Raw genomic sequence first — 19,905 nt, forward strand, 5'->3', positions numbered from 1 at the left:
GCATGGAGGCAAGCTCTTCTTCTTCCTTCAGCCTCAGCTATGGCCACCACTCTTAGTGGCACTGCCGAGCCTGATTGGGGTCGGCATCTCTGAGAGGCAGAGCAGCATCTTTAATTGGACAGTGGCCCCAGCTGCAGCCTCTTCATTGGCTGCCTCTGGTAAAATCCCACTTTGGCGTCCACCTGCCTGGGCTTGAGACCCGCTTTCGGTTGTTGGTTCAAAGTTCTGGAACTCCGTCCCTGACAGCACTGTGGGTGTACCTACACATATGGACTGCAGCAGTTCAAGAAGAAGACTCAGCACCACCTTCTCAAGGGCAATTAGGGATGGGCAATAAATGCTGGCCTAGCCAATGATGCCCATATCCCACTCTTTGGATACAGAAGTTTCTTCTTAATTCTCAACTGGATTTCTTGGTGACTATCTAATATTGATGCCTATGGTTATGCTCTTCACAAGAGGAAACATTCTTTCTGCATCCACTCTGTCATAATCTTCCATAATTTTTAAAGGCCTCTATTATCTCCCAGCCTTCTTTTTTCAAGAGAGGAGAGACCCAGGGTAAGTGCTGCTTGACAGCACTGTCAATGATCCCTTCCATCACTTTGCTGATGACTGAGAGCAGACTGATGGTGTGGTATTTGGCCACATTAGGTATGTCCTGCTTTTTGTGGACAGGATGTATCTGGGCAGTTTTCCATTTTGTCAATCAGATGCCAGTGTTATCGCTGTACTGAAACAGCTCAGCCAGAGGCATGGCTAGTTCTAGAGCACAGGGTGCATGGCATTTGCTGTACCCAGTGTGCTCAGCCATTCCTTGATATCACATAGAGTGAATTAAATTGGCTTTTATAAAGGTGAGGACCTCAGGAAGAAGCAAGGTGAATCATCTACTTGATGCGTCTGGCTTAAGCTTGTTATTTGCACTCACTCTGCCATTATTTGTGATTATCTTTGCTTTTTGAGACCTGCTGCATTCCATATCCTGTATCACATCTTGCCAGCATCATTCACATCCTAAGAAGGAATTAAACCTATTACATCATATGCGACATGCAGAATGGATCTTACAGTTCATAACCAACATCATTATGCAATGTGATGCACCTTTCTCACAATCACCCTCAATGTACGCAATGCAATATTGGATGAATACTTTCTTGTCTCCCTATTGGTCGAGTCTTACTCCCACACGTGTAGATGTAACGGTCTTTATCAATGCCCTGGAGGATGCGCACCAGGAGTATCCCAGAAACAAGGTAGTGATCTGAACAAAAACAGAAAGTGCTGGAAAAACTCAGCAAGTCTGGCAAAATTGTGGAAAGAGAAACAGAGTTAATGTTTTGAGTCCACTGTGACTCTTCATCCAAAGAAGAGTCATATTGGACCCTTTCAGGTTGGACTCAAAACTTTAACTCTGTTTCTTTCTCCACAGGTGGTGCCAGACCTGCTGAATTTTTCCAGCACTTTCTGCTTGTATTTCAGATTTCCAGCATCCATAGTATCTTGATTTTTTTTTATGGATCCGAACTGCCTGCCTCTATCTATGCTGAGCAACATGGGATGTACCATGTAAGTGGTAGGTAGCACATGTACAATTTGGTACACCAATAGTATGGGAGTATAACCAAATATTCTGTTGTCAAGTGTCCTTTGTAAAATAATGCCAACTAAAATTTATCTTGCCCATTATTGTGTCCCATGTGCCAATTCATCCTTTCACCAGTTTCATGATATATGTCAATAAATGACGGGACCCATCAGGCTGATGTGCAATGGATGGATGAGTGGTTGAAGGACTATGTAGTGTAAAGGTAGGTGAGGTGGTGTTTCTGGTGGTAGGTACAGACTGCTGGATTTCATTTCTTATGTTTTATACTGGATGACCTTTTGTGATATTAGGACATTATCAGTATCACAGGAAGAAATGTAAATAGCTGTTCTGATGATGGGTGCTCCGTTTTCATCTTCCTCCACCTCCTTCTTCTCCTCTATGTTCCTCACCAAAAGGCGGATAATGGGCTTGTTTGTCCTCCTCCCTCCAATCTTCACATGTGGCCCTAATTGTAATGCTCCTGCACCTCATTGGTGGGGGTCCGCAGAAATGAGCCAGGTCTGAAGGTCTCTTGTCTCTACTAAGACAGCCTTAAGTCTGTTTCCTTGAACAAAAATGGTCTGGAATATTGGATTTCCACAGTATGTTTGCATCATGACAGTTCCCAAGGAAACTAGCAGAGAGGAGGCTGGTAGCATTGTGGTAATGTTACTGGTCTAGTAATCCAGAAACCTTGACAAATGCTTTGGTGGCATGAATTTAAATCCTACCATGGTAGTTGGGAGAACTTAAATTCAATTAATTAATAAATCTGGAATAAAATGGTAGCCTTGTTAATAATGATTATGAAACTACTGGATTGTCATAAAAACCTATCCGGTTCACTAATGTCATTTAGGGAAGGAAAATCTGCCATTTTTACCCAGTCTGTGAGTCCAGGTATGCAGCAATGTGGTTGACTGGCCTTTAACTGTCCTCTGAAAAGCTACTCAGGTGTATCAAACCACTACAAAAAAGAGTACCTCCTTCACATGGACTGCAATGGTTCAAGAAGGCAGTTCACCAACATCTTCTCAAGGCCAATTAGGAATGGCCAATAAGTGCTGGTCTTGCCAGTGGTTCTCACATCCTAAGACTGAATAAAGAAAACCTGCATGGACCTCTTTTTGTGGTTACAAACCAACTGTCCCTTGTAGTTTATAAAAGCTCCTGGTTGTTATAATAATGCTTGGAATGGTAAGTGTGTGCAGTTATTGGTCAGCCAAGGAGGCAAATTTAACTCCCAGTGCTGGCAAATAATCGATCTGTCATCTGCTTTATGCATTTATTTGCCATGGAGAAGTTTCTAGCTGCACTCTGGATAGAACCAGAGGCAAAACAATTGAGGGCAGTGTTAACCTTCACAGCCACTGATATTTATAGAAATTTGTCTGCAGGCTTCAACAGGTAACGGTTCTTTGTGTGGGAGGCTGCCAGTTTCTGCCACCACATCATGTGATATGAAACTTCTACTCTTCTGATGGGTTAAGGAAACTGAGCCTCTTTAAACTTTGCAGTGATGTCTCCTGTGGCCTCAACCCCCTCCCCTGACCAGCGCAAGTGCCGATCCCACTACAGCACAAAGTCACTGCCTTGAATAGCGATGGTCTTTTTCTTCTGATATGCTATTAAACACATCCATGCACCTCCCATACCGATCATGTCAGTTTGAAATCCTCCAGGACTGAACAAAAGCACTCTCTGCCCGTTTCTCTGGTCTGTTACCCGAGCCCGGGGAGACCCATGCACGCATCAAATTTAGAACAAAGTAAAAATCCATTTATAAAGGCCTCATTAACATCTCCTCAAGAATGGCCATTGCACCAATGACTACCCACCTACCTGCAATAGCTAAATCCCCAACATCGGTGAATGGGTTCCTCATCAGCATCCAAATGTGACTCCATTAAACCCAGAACTGGGCACAGGGATCCAGGTTGCAATCCTGATTGTAGGCCATATGTCCGAACAACTGGCTGATCGAATCAAACAACATGTTCTTTCAGTTGCTAGCAATAGACAGAGTACAAACTGTATTCATCCACCCCATGCTTGCAAAGCCCAAGGCAAAATGCCTACTCTTAGATGTGGTTCCACTATTGGGCAGCACTTGCAGAACAATCCTGAGTGTGCTAATAACAACACTAACAACCAATTTAAGATAATCAGTAGAGATCGTAACATGGCTCAGTTACACTTTACTAGAAGCGTTACACATTCATGTGCAAGGATGCGTTCTCTGCAAACAAAAGGAATATGTTCAAGCCATGCACATTTTTTGAATTACACAGGAGCTTTGGGAGCCTATAGTTCCTGTTGCTTTCTCTATGACAACACCTTGGCCAATCAGAATTGGCTTGTCAACCAATCAGCATCCTTTTCTCCTGTAGCAATTGTTGTGATCATTTGAAATTTGGCATTCTTGCCTTTGTCCTGATAAGTGCAAGATGAAAAGCTTCAGCAACGTGTCTCTCTTTTCAGCATTGATTGAGAATTTATTCGTTTTAACCCCACACCCAACCAAAACCACAAGATCTAGGGGGTTAAAAGTGCTCAAGATCTTTTTTTGGACTTTTTCAAAGAATTTCTCAAAGGCAAATTTCAAATTTTACAAGAAAAACATACATTTATTTATTTATTGACTACAATGGTGCAATAATTAATAAAATGCATAGAAAAATAGAAAATATACAATTGCTTTCAATATCAGAAGATTTAATGCGGCATCAAAATAATCCTGCAATGATCTGCTTGTAAAACTACAAATTTGTGGCCAAGGAAAGGTTTTCTTTTTGTGCTGCCTTTTCATTACGTTTTTCTCCACTCTTCTCCTGAGTGGAGATTGGTCATCCTTCATTAGTAAGTATGGACACCAGCCTATTCCATTACAAGGAGCATCACCCTACCAGGCCCAGAGGCTCGGACGACAATTGTACTACTGCTGCCACCATGCCAAATGAGATCAGCGTCAAATCTGGCATCTGGCTAAGGTTTGTGTGGCTCAGTACCAAATCAGGCAATGTATCCACCGACTACAGCTTTGAGGGGAGGTCATGCTTATGTATTGGTTTCTGTTACTTGAAGATCATAAATCCCAACTGGGAACATGAGTTACACTCCAGACAGCTGAGAACCATACGTACTCAGGGCTACGTGGCATTACTCATCATTAGTTAACACAAATATTGTTTGACGCATTCTGCCGCCATTCACAGATTAAGCACACCAACTTGAAGCACTAAGTACAATTAAACACGCTTTGATTTTTGTTACATTAATATAAGTGCACATTCATATTTTTGCAGCATTACTTATCCTACATTAGGTTGGAGTGTTCCAGAAGATTATAACGTTAAAAATACTGTATCCAAATCTTGAGAGAACAGGTAAAATTATCTACATTTCTTCAATAAGGTTTTATGGATACAGCTATATGTTTGAATAGCTGATTTGTTTTACAATGTCAGATGTTTCTATGCTATACATCCTGGATTTTTTCTTTGTATAGATTGTTGTAATTACTGCTGTAAGGGTAGTCAGCAGTGCTACACCTAGAACAGTTCCCAAAACAATCACAGCCACTCTCCATCCAGGGTTTTCAGTTCCAGGATTAGACTGCACGTTGGGAACAGACTGTGATTGGATAGGGGACTCAGTCGTAAGTTGTGTTGTACCTATAACAGATAATGTGGAACTATTAAAACAAAGCTTATCATAATTTTACAAAAGACTCTTTAGACAATGGTACAGCTGGTGCTGCAAAGAATAAAAGGAAACACTCCAAGCAATGGCCAATGTAACCCAGAATTGTCTACGAGAAGCTACACAAGGTCAGGCCAGGTTGATTCTCAAGCAGTGCGCTGCAGACCTCAACTACTCGCTGTGTGAAAAAGCTTTTTCCCATGCCACTTTTGATTCTTTTGGCAATTATTTTAAAACTGTGCCCTTGCATTCTCAATCTTTTCATGAGTGGGAATAGTGTCTCCCTATCTTCTCTGTCCAGACTCTCCATGATTTTGAATATCTCTATGAAATCTCCTCCGAGCCTCTTTCCTCCAAGGAAAACAGTGTTAACTTCTCCAATCTATCTTCCTAACTGAAGTTCCTCATCCCTGGAACCATTCTTGTGAATCTTTTCTGCACTCTCTCCCATGCCTTCACATCCTTTCTAAAAGTGCAGCACCCAGAACTAGACGCAATACCCCAACTGCTGCCTAACTGGTGTCTTATCCAACATAACCTCCTTGCTCTTGTACTCTATGACCCTATTAATCAAGCCTGGGATACTGTATGCTTTATCAACTGTACTTTCAATCTGTCCCACCACCTTCAATGACTTAGGCACAAATACACTCAGGTCCCTTTGCTCCTGCACCCCCTTGGAATTGTACCCTTTAATTTATATTGTCCCTCCTTGTTCTTCCTCTCAAAATGAATCAATTCATACTTCTCCACATTGAACTTCTGTAACCTGTCCATCCATTCTACCAAATTGTCTATGTCCTTTTGAAGTTCTACTCATTCGGTTCCAGTGCCTTTTGAACGTTATGTACAGACAGCTTATCCAATAACTCCTCCTGATCAATTTTAAACCATTCTGGTGCCTGAATTTTCTTCTCTTTCATCAGGGCCTGGGTAGCAACTTCTTCCTTGGTAGCGATAGATGCAAAGTATTCATTTAATACTTCAGCTATGCCTCCTGCATCCATGCATAAATCCCTTTTTTGGTTCTTAATCAGCTCTATACCTCTTTTTGCTTTTCTTTTACTATTTATATGCCTGTGGAAGACTTTGGGATTGAATTTTATGTTGGCTGCCAGTCTCTTTTCATGCTCCCTCTTTGCTTCTTTTATTTGTTTTTTACCTCCCCTCTGAACCTTCTATATTTAGCCTGGTTCTTAATTGTATTTTCTACCTGACATCTATCATAAGCACATTCTTCTCTCTCTCCCTCTCTAGCTCTCTCTCCCTCGCTCTCCTTTATAACCTACAATGCTCCCAAAGTCCCACACTCTCCTCTTTCTCTCTCTCTCTCTATCGATCTCTCTCACTCCTTTGTATCCTGCTGGGCTCCCGAGCATTTGCGATAGGAGGAAGGAAAGGCTGAGAAAGGTAAGGAGTTCCATTGACCAGGATTTTCCAGCCTTGCCCATGGCAGGCATTGCCATGGGCAGGACAGGAAAATTTGGAGAGCAGCCTAAAGTCAATTGCTCCAAATTTTGCTGGCCCACCGCAACAATGCCTGCCACTGACGGGGCTGGAAAATCTCGCCCATACCCTTGTGTGCTGGTAAGGAATGAGTTAAAGAGAAGGTGGCACAGTGAATCTTGATTTAAACACACATTCAGAGTGGTCGAGAATTGTGTAGGACATTTTTAACTCAGAAAAGAAGAAAGCACTGACCATATAATTATTGCTATATATACATTGTAACACTTGCCTGTTATGGAGACTGAACTGTTGCTATCAAGTGCTTTTACTGCAGTGCCAACAGCACTTAGCAAACTGCTTCTATTGACATTTGAGGTGTTGTTCAAGACAGCCAGAAAATTTACCACTACGCTTCCATTTTGAAAACCAATGATGGAGACATTAAAACTATTATCATTGAGATTGGTTTTTGTAGTTGGCACAACCTGAAAACAAAGTACAAATATTATTTACTCAGCACTAAGTTGCACTTCCGAGTTCCATTCATTACATCCCTCACCCATTCTCTTATCCATCCAGCAAGGATTCCATCCATCCATCCGCCCACTCATCCATCCATCTACCAACCACCCATTCACCCAGTCATCCACCCATTATTCATCTACATGTTCGGCAACTGATCCATCCATTACTCATCCATCCATCCAGAAACCTATTCATTAATCTATCTATCTACCCATCTGTTCTTCCAACTCATCCTTCAATCCACCTATCCTTCCAACCACTCATCCATTAACTCATCCATCCAATCATCTGCGTAAAAGAAATAAAATAAGCAGGAGAGGCAAGAGAAGGGGCATCCAGTGAGTAAATGCAATCTGCAGAGTGAGTACATGTTTAACACTCACTGATCCTTAGAAGGATTAGTATACAAACTACTGGGTCTAACAATGGGGATTTGCTTTACAAAAAGAAGCAAGCACAAAAGTAGTTTAACTTATGGTGTTTATAAAATTGTCAGATAAGTTCCTGTAGGCTTCACTTGCAGGGTTTTTCAGGTCATTGGAGAACTCTGTGGATCTTAATGTTGCTTTCATACGAAATGCAATTTTGCCTGTACAAACAATAAGAAACCATTAGCTATTTCTCTTCAGCCTACGTTGAATTTGCATTGGAATTAGGGTCAAATTGCCTTAGATTTACAAGACATGAACAATTCTACAGTATAATAAGAAGTTATTCAGATGCAAGACGTTCCAGTGCACAGAGGATTTCATTGTCCTAAAATCATGCAGGATCTTAATCTGTTTCTGCTTAAATTTCAGTTGTTCAAAGGAAAGGGTTAATTGATACAGCCAGAGGAATGTCCTACACTAGACCGGGCGCAAAACAAATAAGAAATGGTGCTGAAGTCCTTTTACTGTGGGGATGCAAATGAAGTGCGGATTGAGAAAAGGCCATTGCTTTAGCAAGTTCCATTCCATCCAGTGGAAAATGTACAATTCACATTGGAGGAAAGTTTCTTCCAGGCATTCTGTTCCAACAACATCATAAACAGAGAGTTCTTTGGGTTGATATTTCCAGCAAAATTTGTAAACACATATGTGAAATTTAGTCAGGAAGAATTAACAAATGAAGCAGTCACATGATGTTTAAGATGTTGTTAGCACACAGCAAGCAGGGAAGCTCACCATCAGCAACATTTCCCTCAGGACCCCAACCATCATCATTTATTTCAATTTTTTTTTGAAGGAGGTAAATAATTTCTAAGGGGGCCATTTTTAAACTGTCTTCTGTCATTTGCTCAGTAAATTAATTTACTGATGATTTTAAAAAGCTTTACAGCTTTTGTACTATGTGTAATCCACTGTGAATAGCGCTCCTTTTGGCCTACCTGTATGCTATAATTTTCACAGGAGACTGTTTTTCTGTGTCTTTAGTCTGTTGCGATAGCATATGCTGATTTCCTGGGCACTAATCTCACTAAGGTTACCCAAGTAAATTTGCCAGATACCCTAATGCTGGCAGTTCTTCCATGTTGGCATCATCTGTGTAAGGTACTTGCCTGAATTGGAGGCACCTGAACAAGCCTAATCAAGAGTAAGTAGGCCTCGGAGTCCACAAGACCATAAGACATAGGACCAGATGTAGGCCATTGGGCCCATTGAGTCTGCGCCGCCATTCAATAAGATCATGGTTGATCTGATAACCTTCAACCCCCCCTTTCCTGCCTTTTCCCCATACCCCTTGATTCCCTTACTGATTAAAAATCTGTCTAACTCAGCCTTGACTATGCTTAATGACCCAGGCTCTACAACCCTCTGTGGTAAAGAATTCCACAGGTTCACCACCCTCTGAGAAAAGAAATTCCTCCTCATCTCTGTCTTAAATGGGTGACCTCTTACTCTGAGATTACTCTGATCCTACATTCTCCCACAAGGGAAAACAGCCCCTCAGCATCTACTCTATCAAGCTCTCTAAGAATCTTATGTTTCAGTAAGGTCGCCTCTCATTCTTCTAAACTCCAATGAGTACAGGCCCAACCTACTCAACCTCTCCTCATAAGGAAATCCCTCCATACCTGGGATCAACCTAGTGAACCTTCTCTGGACTGCCTCCAATGCCAGTATATCTTTCCTCAGTTAAGGGGACAAAAACAGTTCACAATATTCTGGGTGTGGTCTAATGAGTGTCTTGTATAGTTTTAGCAAGACTTCCCTATTTCTACATACCATTCCCTTTGAAATAAAGGCTAACATTCTATTTGCTTTCCGTATTACCTGCTGAACTGGAATGCTAGTTTTTTGGGATCCCTCTGTGTTGTAGCTTTCTGCAGTCCATTTGAATAATATTCAGCTCTTTTATTTATCCTATCAAAATGCATAACCTCAGATTTTCCCACATTATTTTCCATCTGCCAAGTTTTTGCCCACTCACTTAACCTGTCTATAGTCAGGTTAAGCCTCTGTAGACTCTTTGTGTCATCCTTACCACTTGCTTTCCCACCTATTTTTGTGTCATCCAAAAACTTGGTGATTGTATGTTCACTTCCTTCATCTAAGTCACTAATATATATTGTAAATAATTGTGGTTCCAGCACTGTAGCACTCCACTAGTTTCAGGTTGCCATCTTGAAAATACCCCCTTATTCTAACTCTGTCTTCTATTAGTTAGCCAATCCTCTATCCATGTTAATATACTACTCCCAACACCATGAGCTCTTATCTTAATAAGTAGCTTTATGTGCAGTACCTTATCGAACGCCTTTTGGAAATCCAAATATACTACATCTACTGCTTCCCCTTTATCGACCCTGCTTATTACCTCCTCGAAGAATTCTAATAAATTTGTCAGGCATGATTTCCCCTTCATGAAGCCATGCTGACTCTGCTTGATTATATTATGGATTTCTAAATGCTCTGCTATTACATCCTTTATAATAGACTCTAAAATTTTCCCAATGACAGATATTAAGCTAACTGGCCTATAGTTACCTGTTTTTTGTCTCCCTCCCTTTTTGAATAAGGGTGTTACATTGGCAGTTTTCCAATCCTCTGGGACTCTTCCAGAATCAAGGGATTCTTGGAAGATTACTACCAATGCATCCACCATTTGTGTAGCTACTTCCTTTAATATCCTAGGATGCAACCCATCAGGTCCAGCGGGCTTACCAGCCTTTAGCCCCATTAGTTTCCCTAGTGCTTCTTCTCTAGTTATAGTTATTGTACTGAGTTCCTCCTCCGCTTTTGCCCCTTGATTATTTAGTATTTTTGGAATGCTATTCGTGCCTTCTACCATGAAGACTGATGCAAAGTATATATTCAACTCCTCTGTCATTTCCTGGTTCCCCATAATTATTTCCCCAGCCTCATTCTGTAAAGGGCCTAATTTCACTTTGGCCTCTCTCTTCCTTTTTATATAGTTAAAGAAGCTCTTACTATGCATTTTTATATTACTTGCTAGTTTACCCTCAATGTTTATTATCTCCCTTTTTATTATTTTTTTGATCATCTTCTGTTGGTTTTAAAATCTTTCCCAATCCTCTAGCTTACTACTAATCTTTGCTACATTGTATGATTTTTCTTTCAATTTGATACTGTCCTTTGGTTAACCATTCCTAGAATCCTTCTTTCTCACTGGGATATATCTGGGATATGAGTCATGAATTATTTTCTTAAATGTCTGACGTTGTTCATCAACCGTCTTTTCTGCTAAACTCCTTTCCCAGTCCACTCCAGCCAACTCTGCCCTCATTCCTTTACCCTTATTTAAGTTTAGCACTGTTGTTTCTGACCCAAGTTTTTCACTCTCAAGCTGAATACTAAATTCCACCATGTTATGGTCACTGTTTCCTATGGGATCTTTTACTCTGAGATCATTTATTAAACCTGCCTCATTACACATTACCAGATCCAAAATAGCCTGATCCCTGGTTGGATCCACAACATATTGTTCTAGGAAACTGTCCCGAATACACTCTATGAACTCTTGCTCGGGCAACCTCTGCCAATTTGATTTTCCTAATCTACATGACGATTAAAGTCACCCATGATTAATTTACTGCCTTTTATACATGCCCTCATTATGTCCTGATTTATTATCTGTCCTACAGTATAGTTACTGTAGGGGGCCTATAGACTACTCCCACCAGTGTCTTCTTCCCCTTGTTATTTCCGACCTCCACCCATACGGATTCTACATCTTCCGATCTCAGATCATTTCTTGCTATCGTACTTATTCCACCTTGCACTAACAAAGCTACCACACCACCTTTCCTTCCTATCTGCCCCTTCGAAAAGTCACATACCCCTGAATATTTAGTTCTCAGCTTTGATCTCCTTATAACCATGTCTCCATAATGGGTATAAGATCATAAACATTAACCTCTAGTTGTGCCGCTAATTCATTTATTTTGTTCCGAATACTACGTGTAATGCATGTAGTATTAAAAAGCCATTAATTTGGCCTTTTTACCATTTTTTTCCCCTTTGACCCAATTTGCTGCTGTTTTTTTTTGTTAGTCCATTCTGTCCTTTCCTGTCACACTCTGGGTATCAATACCTAAACAACTGCCCTGTTCGGCTCTGTTCATATCCTTTTGCTTTGTTAGCCCATGTACCCCTCTCCAGAACCCTCCCCACCCCTCCTATTTAGTTTAAAGCCCTAGTTATTCTATTTGCCAGGAGACTGTTCCCAGCATGGTTCAATTAAAGCCCATCCCATCAGAACAGCTCCCCCTTCTACCCCAGTACTGATGACAGTGCCCCATGAACTAAAACACATTCCTCCCACACCAACCTTTGAGCCATGCATTTAACTCCTTGTCTTTACTTACCCTATGCCAGTTTGCATGTAACTCATGTAATAATCCCGAGATTGTTACCTTGAGAGGTTCTTTTAAATTTAGCTTTTTTAATTTAGTTCCAAACTGTTCAAACTCTTTCAGCGGAGCCTCCTTTCCTGTCCTATCAATGTCGTTGGTACCAACAGGGACAACAACAACTGGATCCCTCCCCTCCCACTCCAAGTCCGTCTCCAACCCTGAGAAGATGTCCTTAACCCTGGCACAGGGCAGGCAACACAGCCTTTGGGACTCAAGCTCACAGCTGCAGAGAACAGTAGCTATACCCCTAATTATACTGTCCCCTACCACTACTACGTTCCTATTTCCTCACCCCACTTGAATGGCTCCCTGTACCACGGTGCTGTGGTCAGTTCACCCATCCTCCCTGCAGTCCCTGCTCCCATCTACACAGCTTGCAAGAACCTCGTAACTGTTGGACAGTTGCAGGGGCCAAGGCTTCTCGAATGCTAGTCCCTGGGTCCCCAAACCTGCTTCACATGCAGTTATACCCTCCTGTCCCTAATCACAGACCAAATTTGAATTACCTAACCTGAGGGGTGTCACCACCTCCTGGAGCAAAGTGTCCTGGGAACTTCCCCCCTCCCTGATGTGGTCCAATGTCTGCAGCTCAGACTCCAGCTCCTTAACTCAGATCTGGAATTCTTTGAGCTGCAAACACTTATTAAAGGTCTGTTCACTCTGGATCACCTTGGTGTCCAGCAGTCCCCACATGCTGCAGCAGCAACACATCACCCATCCTGCCATCACTATCATATTTTATTTAATTACTTAATTAGTTACTCTAGTATCCCTGAAGAATCCCTGCACTTTACACTTTATTGTAATTTTTTTTTACCCACCAGTATTGATCCTATACTTAACAAGCTATTTTTAAGAAAAAGAGAAAAAAAGAAAGAAAGACTAGAGACCTAAACACAAACTAAAGACCTTACTTTTACTTTAAAAACTAGAAATACTCACCAATCCCACTCACACTCTCTCATTGTTAATAGCCCCTTACTCCTCTCGCACTCTCTCCCTGTTAATGGCCCTGCTGCTGCTCTCACAGCATTAAAAGCCCCACTGCTCCTCTCGTACTATCTCCCTGTTAATGGCCCCACTGCTCCTCTCACAGTGTTAAAGGCCCCACTGCTCCTCTCTCACTCTTTCCCTGTTAAAGGCCCCACTGCTTCTCTCACACCCTCACTATTAATGGCCCCGCTGTTCCTCTCACACACTCACTCCTAATGGCCCCACTGTTCCTTTCACTCTCTCTCTCTCACTATTAATGCCACACAGCTCCTCTCTCATGCTCTCACTGTAGTTATTAACTGATAGCCCACTTTCCCTGATTATAGCAAATGGTCTGTAATTATACTGAAAGCTCGTAGGGGAAAATTAGTTTTATTCCTAATGCCTTGCTATTGTTGCCATAATGATTGTGTAATGTTCACATTAAACATTTAAACTCAGGAGGAAACATTGTAAAAGCAATGAGAATGGGAGTTAACGAGCATCTGGATTGCAAAACAGACAAAGACCAGGGAAGATAAAACGCACTTACTATTACAGTCGCTGACTGTAGACATCATGCAGTCAGACAAAGCACAGATATCTCCAGTATTGATGAAACAAGTATTAGGATCTGCAGGTAAATGAAAACAATATTTTAGTCAAGATTGAGCAAGGATTCTCCGCAAGAGTCAGTTGGTTATAGGAATGTTAACATTTCTGAATAAATAAGAGGTCTTTTGCAGTTGTTCACTATTATAGTAGGATTAATTTAATATATGTGTGGCTGATTTTGTGCGGAAAAATTAAGTTATGATGATAGCCTGGGTAAAATTTTACTTAATCCGCAAGAGGAATGGGACAACGGAGGGCTGTTGGACTGTATTAGATATATTTAAAGTAGGAAGAGATTTTAAGCTAAGCTTTCACTGTTGGATGTGAGACTGTAGGTTTAAATCGGCAAATGTCAAGATGGAGGCTGATGTCAGGTTGCATTTTCCCAGGCCAAGGCTGAGAAATGAATGTCCAGGTCGGGTGGTGAAAGAAAAAAACCTGAGGGCGTCTGATGTCATGATGGGACAGACTATAGGTTTTATGAAAGGGTGAACTTGATGTGCCTTATGGACTCCCCCAACAAAATTTATCTTTGTGGCTCAGTCAGCAGCACCCCTGCGTCTGAATCAGAATGCACTGGGTTCACTTCCATTCCAATGCCCACGGAAGGACTGTTCACAATGCAGTTCAACAGGTTGATAATCAGCCTTGTAATCCTTCCAATACTTCCTGTGCTATTCCCCAAGGGAGAAAGAGTGTGTGCGAAGATATGAAACAAACAAACAATTCTTGTGGTCATTTGCAATTATACACCCATAAAAACGGGATTGGTCAGTATTTCTAGGTAAGGAAAGAGCCAAGAAGTGCTACTTGTCATAGTCCTGTGTGGTAATCACTATCGTGTGTTGTAACCCATGTTTTGTGATGAACGTTACATTATCAGGCAGATAGCATCACTGAGCCACTTTTTACAGATAAAGGGTGAAAACTGGCCTAGCAGCTTTTAAGGGATGGTCAGTCCTCTTGTAGAATAGAAAATTCAGCAAAAAAAACAAGTCATTTGGACCTGCTCGCCGATATTGGTGATTATACTGCACGCAAGCTTCATCTCAGCCTTTCAAAATATCATTATGGTCCAGTTTTCTCTCATGTACTAGTCTAGCTTTCTTTTGAAAGCGGGTAAGTTATTTGCCTCAATCACTTCCTGTGGTAGCTAGTTCCATACTTTACCTCTCTCTGAGAAAACAAATTTCTGCTTAGTTTCTACTGGATTTATTAAAAACTCTTTCTGCACCACCCCCGCCCCCCTCCCATTGAAGTCTATTTTGTATCAAACCTACATTTTTAATTCCAGTCTTAGGTATAAAAAGAGCCCAGTAAACTTCTAAAGACCCCGTATAAAAGCAAAATACTGCGGATGCTGGAAATCTGAAACAAAAACACAAATAGCTGGAAAAACTCAGCAGGTCTGACAGCATCTGCGGAGAGGAAGACAGTTAACGTTTCGAGTCCGTCTGATGGAGGGTCATGCGGACTCGAAACGTTAACTCTGTCTTCCGCTCCGCAGATGCTGTCAGACACGCTGAGTTTTTCCAGCTGTGTTTGTTTTTGTTCCCAAAGACCTGTGTCTGATGCAACTTCTTTTGATGGCACACAGTTCTCAGAATTCCCAATGAAGTAACAGATATGCACTCAGAGCAGCGTAAGTTTGACCGCATGACTCCATTGGTGCAATCAGGTCAAAAATCAATCTTCAGTTGACCTATTTGGCTGAAAATAATGCAGTGAGTTCGAAGTCAATCTAAGGAGGAGGAGCTCGATCCCAGCTCGGCAGCAGAAAGTGGGAGGTATAGAAAGAAAACTATCAGAACAAGGAGAGAAATGCTGCGCAGCACATTAAAATACGATGTTTTCTGCTTTAACGCTCCAAGCAGAGAGCTTTACGTGGGAAGCCCTATGAGAAATTTGAGTTCATGCATTTGCACAATTTATAACCAATCAAATCAACGGTCAGAAAATCATTCTCAAATTTTCGACATGATCTCCTAGGGGGTAGATTAACAAAATGGTCCCAGCGGAATATTGGTTGGAATGTTTTGTACTTCTGCTGGAAAAAGAACTTTGGAGATCCATGCATTGTGCTGAGGATCTCACTCTATGACCTTGGGGCCTCCCTTGCACAGTGGTGGGGGCTGGAGCACTCAGCCACTGCCCTTTATAGGCCTTTAATTATTTACATTTGGCTGCCCACCTCTGTTTGGCAGGCAGCCGATCCTCCTCAATCTCTGGGAAACCTCCCCAGTGGGGGGGACTGCGTCGGTAGCCATTCAACATGGCTGCCCTCTAGTTTCCTGGGCGGCTGCCTCCTAGCCGCTCACTGCAGGCCTGGAAAAATCCTACCCATTTAGTATTCCTACACGAATATCCCATGACGTAAAATCCTGCAACCGAGACTATGTAATGCTAAGATTAGCGTTACAAATAGAGGGAAACTAGACACATGCCAACAGGAAAGCCAGCCTGATTTTATTTCTGCTTGAACTTCAGCAACATAAGCCTGGAAGTTCTGTGCAAATGTTGAAAGAAGCCAATTCCATTTGGCGCTCTGGCCCTCCACTGACCTTGAACAAATTGCGGGGGACTTGTCTCAATTTAAATATCTGGGATACCAGCAGGTTTCAAACTCAGGGAGGAAGCAGAATGCGGTTCGATGCTTTGTCTCACCAAGGGAGAGGGAAACAAGACCCACGTCAGGTTGAAGAGGAAAACTGAAGCATTACAACAACCAGGGTCAGAATTTTTAGGATGGCAGGGGCTCAAACGAGCATTGACTGGCAGCAGGTGGCACTTCCACCCCCTCACTTGGGAGGAAGCCGCATTGCGGAGAGCTGCCGGCCAATCAGATTGGCCGGCAGCTCACCAGTCCCTCCAGGACCAGCCCTGCAGTGGCCAGAAGAGGCGCTGCAAGAAATCTTCTGAGCCGAGGTCCAGGGGGAGAATTTTCTCCCCGTCGAGTGGGCTGGGCGGGAGCTGGTGTGGGCAGGCACGCAGCCGATCGCCCCCCCCCGCCCCCCCACCACTGCGTGACGCGCACCCAGAAGTGTGCAGTGCTACCTGTGCAGGCGGGGGGGGGGGGAGGAGGGAGAGTTGGGGCCTGCGCTCTTTCCTGCATGCACGCAAAAGAGCGCAGAAATCTGCCTGAGGCATGGAGCTGCCTCAAGGAGATTAAGGAAAGCCATAAAAATGTGGTAAATGAGAAAATAAAATTATTCAGACATCTCCCCCCATGTGACATCGTCACATGAGGTGGGACATGTTTATCAATTTACAAGAAACATTTTATTAAATTATCAAAACCTTCATGAAACCTCATCCCGCCTGTGGATGAGGTTCCATGAAAAATGCGAATGCCGCCTGGGCTCTTCACCTGCCCCCCCCCCCGCCAACCTTAAGGTTAGACGGGCAGCCCTGACAAGTGCCTCAATTAGTTGATTAATGGCCTTAACAGGCCTTGGACAGATCTGCGGGCACACAACCGACTCTGGTACGCGCCCGCCAAACTGAAGATCGGAATGATGTGCGGTGACGTCGGGGACGCATGCCCGACATCAGCACGCGTCATTTTACACGTCGGCGTGCGGGCCCTGCCTCTGAATGCCGACCCGAAGATTCAGGCCCAGGGAACCGGAGAGAAAGCGCCAGGTGTCCAGGCGGAGAGGGTCGCAAGGGGGGAAAGCGATCAGGGTCTCAGGGGATGGGCTGGGAGTGGAGGCAGGCCCTCGGGTCACACTGCCTTAAGGAGAGGACCCCTCCAGTTAGAAGGGGGCTTCTGGTGGAGGCGCCCGACCTTCTTCCTGCCCGAGGTCCAAATCTCTTCATTTCTGGCTTTTCCCCACGAGCTCTCATCCGCCCACCAGCCTAAAAGTTGAGGCTGGGCAGGAAACGGCCCTTAAGCGGCCACGTAAGGGTCTTAATTGGGGAAAAGGGCGGGCTTCCTATCCAAGGCCCTGCCTGCCCCAGCGTAAAATCGGACGGGTGGGAAGCGGAGGAAATCCCGTCCATGCAATTTCACTTTGCCCCCCCCCCACCCCTCGCCCCCCACCCCCCACCCCCCAAACCCCAACTCAGAACCTGCTGGGGGAGCAGCATATAATTCTGACCCACAAGACAGATTTTAATGATAATCAATTCACCTAGAATCCATTAATGTTTTCCTTCACATGCCGGGGCCTTCACTAGGCCCAAAACAGGAGCTATGACTGCTTTCAGCAGATGGGAGTGGATGAGCCTCTCAGGTGCACGTAATTCTTGACTTTTACCCACCACCCACAGAAATGAGGCTGGCAGAAGCTGCTGCTGCTTTGGCAGGCTGGGGTTTCTTGGAAGTTCCAAAGTGGGATGAAAACTTGTCAGATTTGGGATTGCAAATTTGCAATCCGAAGAACAAACCCCCTCCCTCCACCCACACGTCCCATCACAACCCTGCCCGAAAATATATTCCCTTTAATAATCTGTACCGCCCCATCACTCCTGGTTTAAACCATTCAGATCTTTACCTCTGCACTGTGTTCCTGGGTTTGCTGGATTGGTATCTAAAAGCCCCTGGAAACAGCTACACGAGAAACTTCCTGGAGTGTTCGTGCACACAGCTAAATCAGAGCATGTGTTGTTTCCAGTCTGACACTCGTCGATGTCTGAAACATGAATTAGATCAAAATAATCAATAGGAGTAAAAGGTTTTTAACCCAATGGTTTCAAGTCGTGTTAAACTCAGGCCATGTCCCACTTTCATAAATATCTCCTGATGTACTAGAGCTTGTGCCTCTGGACCCAGCATCACACCGACAGGTGTAAGTTGCATCCAATCTTATACTAGCACCTTTACCGAATGGTCATACAACCCTGGCTGGCAGCAGCCTGCACTTGCACATCACCACCTTCTCAAGGGCAAATAGGGAGGGAAAATTAATGCTGGCCTTGCCAGTGATGCTTACATACTATAAACATTTTTTGCTTAATGATAAATGATCATACAACTGAAAAGAAAAACAATTACAATGCTGTGGGGAAGGGCCAAGGCCGATGGAACTAATCAGAAAACATTTTCAAAGAACGAGCACAAGTATTAAGGGCTGAATGGCCTCATTTTGTGCTGAAAAGTTCTATAGCTTTACATCAGCCCACTTGACATTCCACTATTAATTTAAACAAGTCATTAATCTGTGGTTTTAAAATGGCGCTGAGATAAATGCAAAATAAACATGTAAAGCATTCACATATTAGTATAATCAATTTTCATATTCCTTACTTTCGCACCACACCTGGTTTAAATAGTTCAGGTCTTTACCTCTGCACTGTGTTCCTGGGTTTGCCAGATTGATGTCTATAGTTCCTTCTAAACAACTGCATGAGAAATTTCCTGGCGTGTTCATGCACACAGCTAATTGAGAGCATGTGTTGTTCCCACTCTGACACTCGTCGATGTCTGAAACAAGAATTAGATCAACTTGGAGTAAATGTTACCTTACCCAATGGTTTAAAATCATGTTCTGAAGAAGAGTCACATTCGGTTCAGTTGGAAACATTCACTCTGTTCCTCCGTCCACGGGCGCTGCCAGACCTGCTGAGTTTTTCCAGTAGTTTCTGTTTTTATTTCAGATCTCCAGCATCTGCAGCGTTTGGCTTTTATTATACAGCAGTAACCTGGTCACTGATGCTCAAATTGGGCTCTGCCAGATGCCCTCAGCTCAAGACCCCACTATAGCTTCAGTCCAAATTTGGACATGTTGAGAGATCCCAACGTACCTGGTTGAGCATGAAGGTCGGGGAACTGCAAGTCCTGGCAGACATCGGGCTTTCTGCACATGCACAGTGCGGCACCTTTTATGTCCCTCGGGTTGAGGACCAGGCCTGTGCAATTGTGCGGAAGAAGAAGGTGCGAAAGCACCAGGTCAGGTGACCAGGTGCAGCGTGCCAGATTCAGTAAGTGTCCCAGAGAGAGGGTCAAGGGAGAGGGGACAGGGAAGGATCCCAAGAAGAAGAGTCCCAGGTAAGGGACAAAGACAGGAAAAAAAACTACAGGTCCCCCAGATAAGTTCGATTAAAAGGAAGGATCAGGGAAACATGCTCCAATTAGAGAAAAGGGATGCTGGGGGCAGACTTAAGGGAAATGGGCTCAGGAGAAGCTGTGGGAGATCCGAGAAAGCAGCTGAGGTTTGGCGACTCTGCACTGTGAGCTGTTGGGTAAAGG

General features: G+C 43.3%; 1 protein-coding gene across 1 annotated transcript in view; it reads right to left on the reverse strand.

Moving 5' to 3' along the window:
- Positions 1–4,242: 4,242 nt before the first annotated feature.
- Positions 4,243–19,905, reverse strand: part of LOC121290806 (cell wall protein DAN4-like) — a 40,530-nt gene continuing 24,867 nt past the window's right edge. The window contains exons 6-11 of the mRNA XM_041211754.1: positions 19,003–19,140; positions 18,212–18,349; positions 13,654–13,734; positions 7,747–7,859; positions 7,035–7,230; positions 4,243–5,268 (exon numbers count right to left, since the gene is read on the reverse strand). Coding sequence (XP_041067688.1) covers positions 5,024–5,268; positions 7,035–7,230; positions 7,747–7,859; positions 13,654–13,734; positions 18,212–18,349; positions 19,003–19,140 — 911 coding nt within the window. The 3' untranslated portion in view covers positions 4,243–5,023. The remainder of the gene's footprint in view (positions 5,269–7,034; positions 7,231–7,746; positions 7,860–13,653; positions 13,735–18,211; positions 18,350–19,002; positions 19,141–19,905) is intronic.

Source organism: Carcharodon carcharias, chromosome 18, assembly GCF_017639515.1.
Source record: "Carcharodon carcharias isolate sCarCar2 chromosome 18, sCarCar2.pri, whole genome shotgun sequence".
Classification (NCBI taxonomy): domain Eukaryota; kingdom Metazoa; phylum Chordata; class Chondrichthyes; order Lamniformes; family Lamnidae; genus Carcharodon; species Carcharodon carcharias.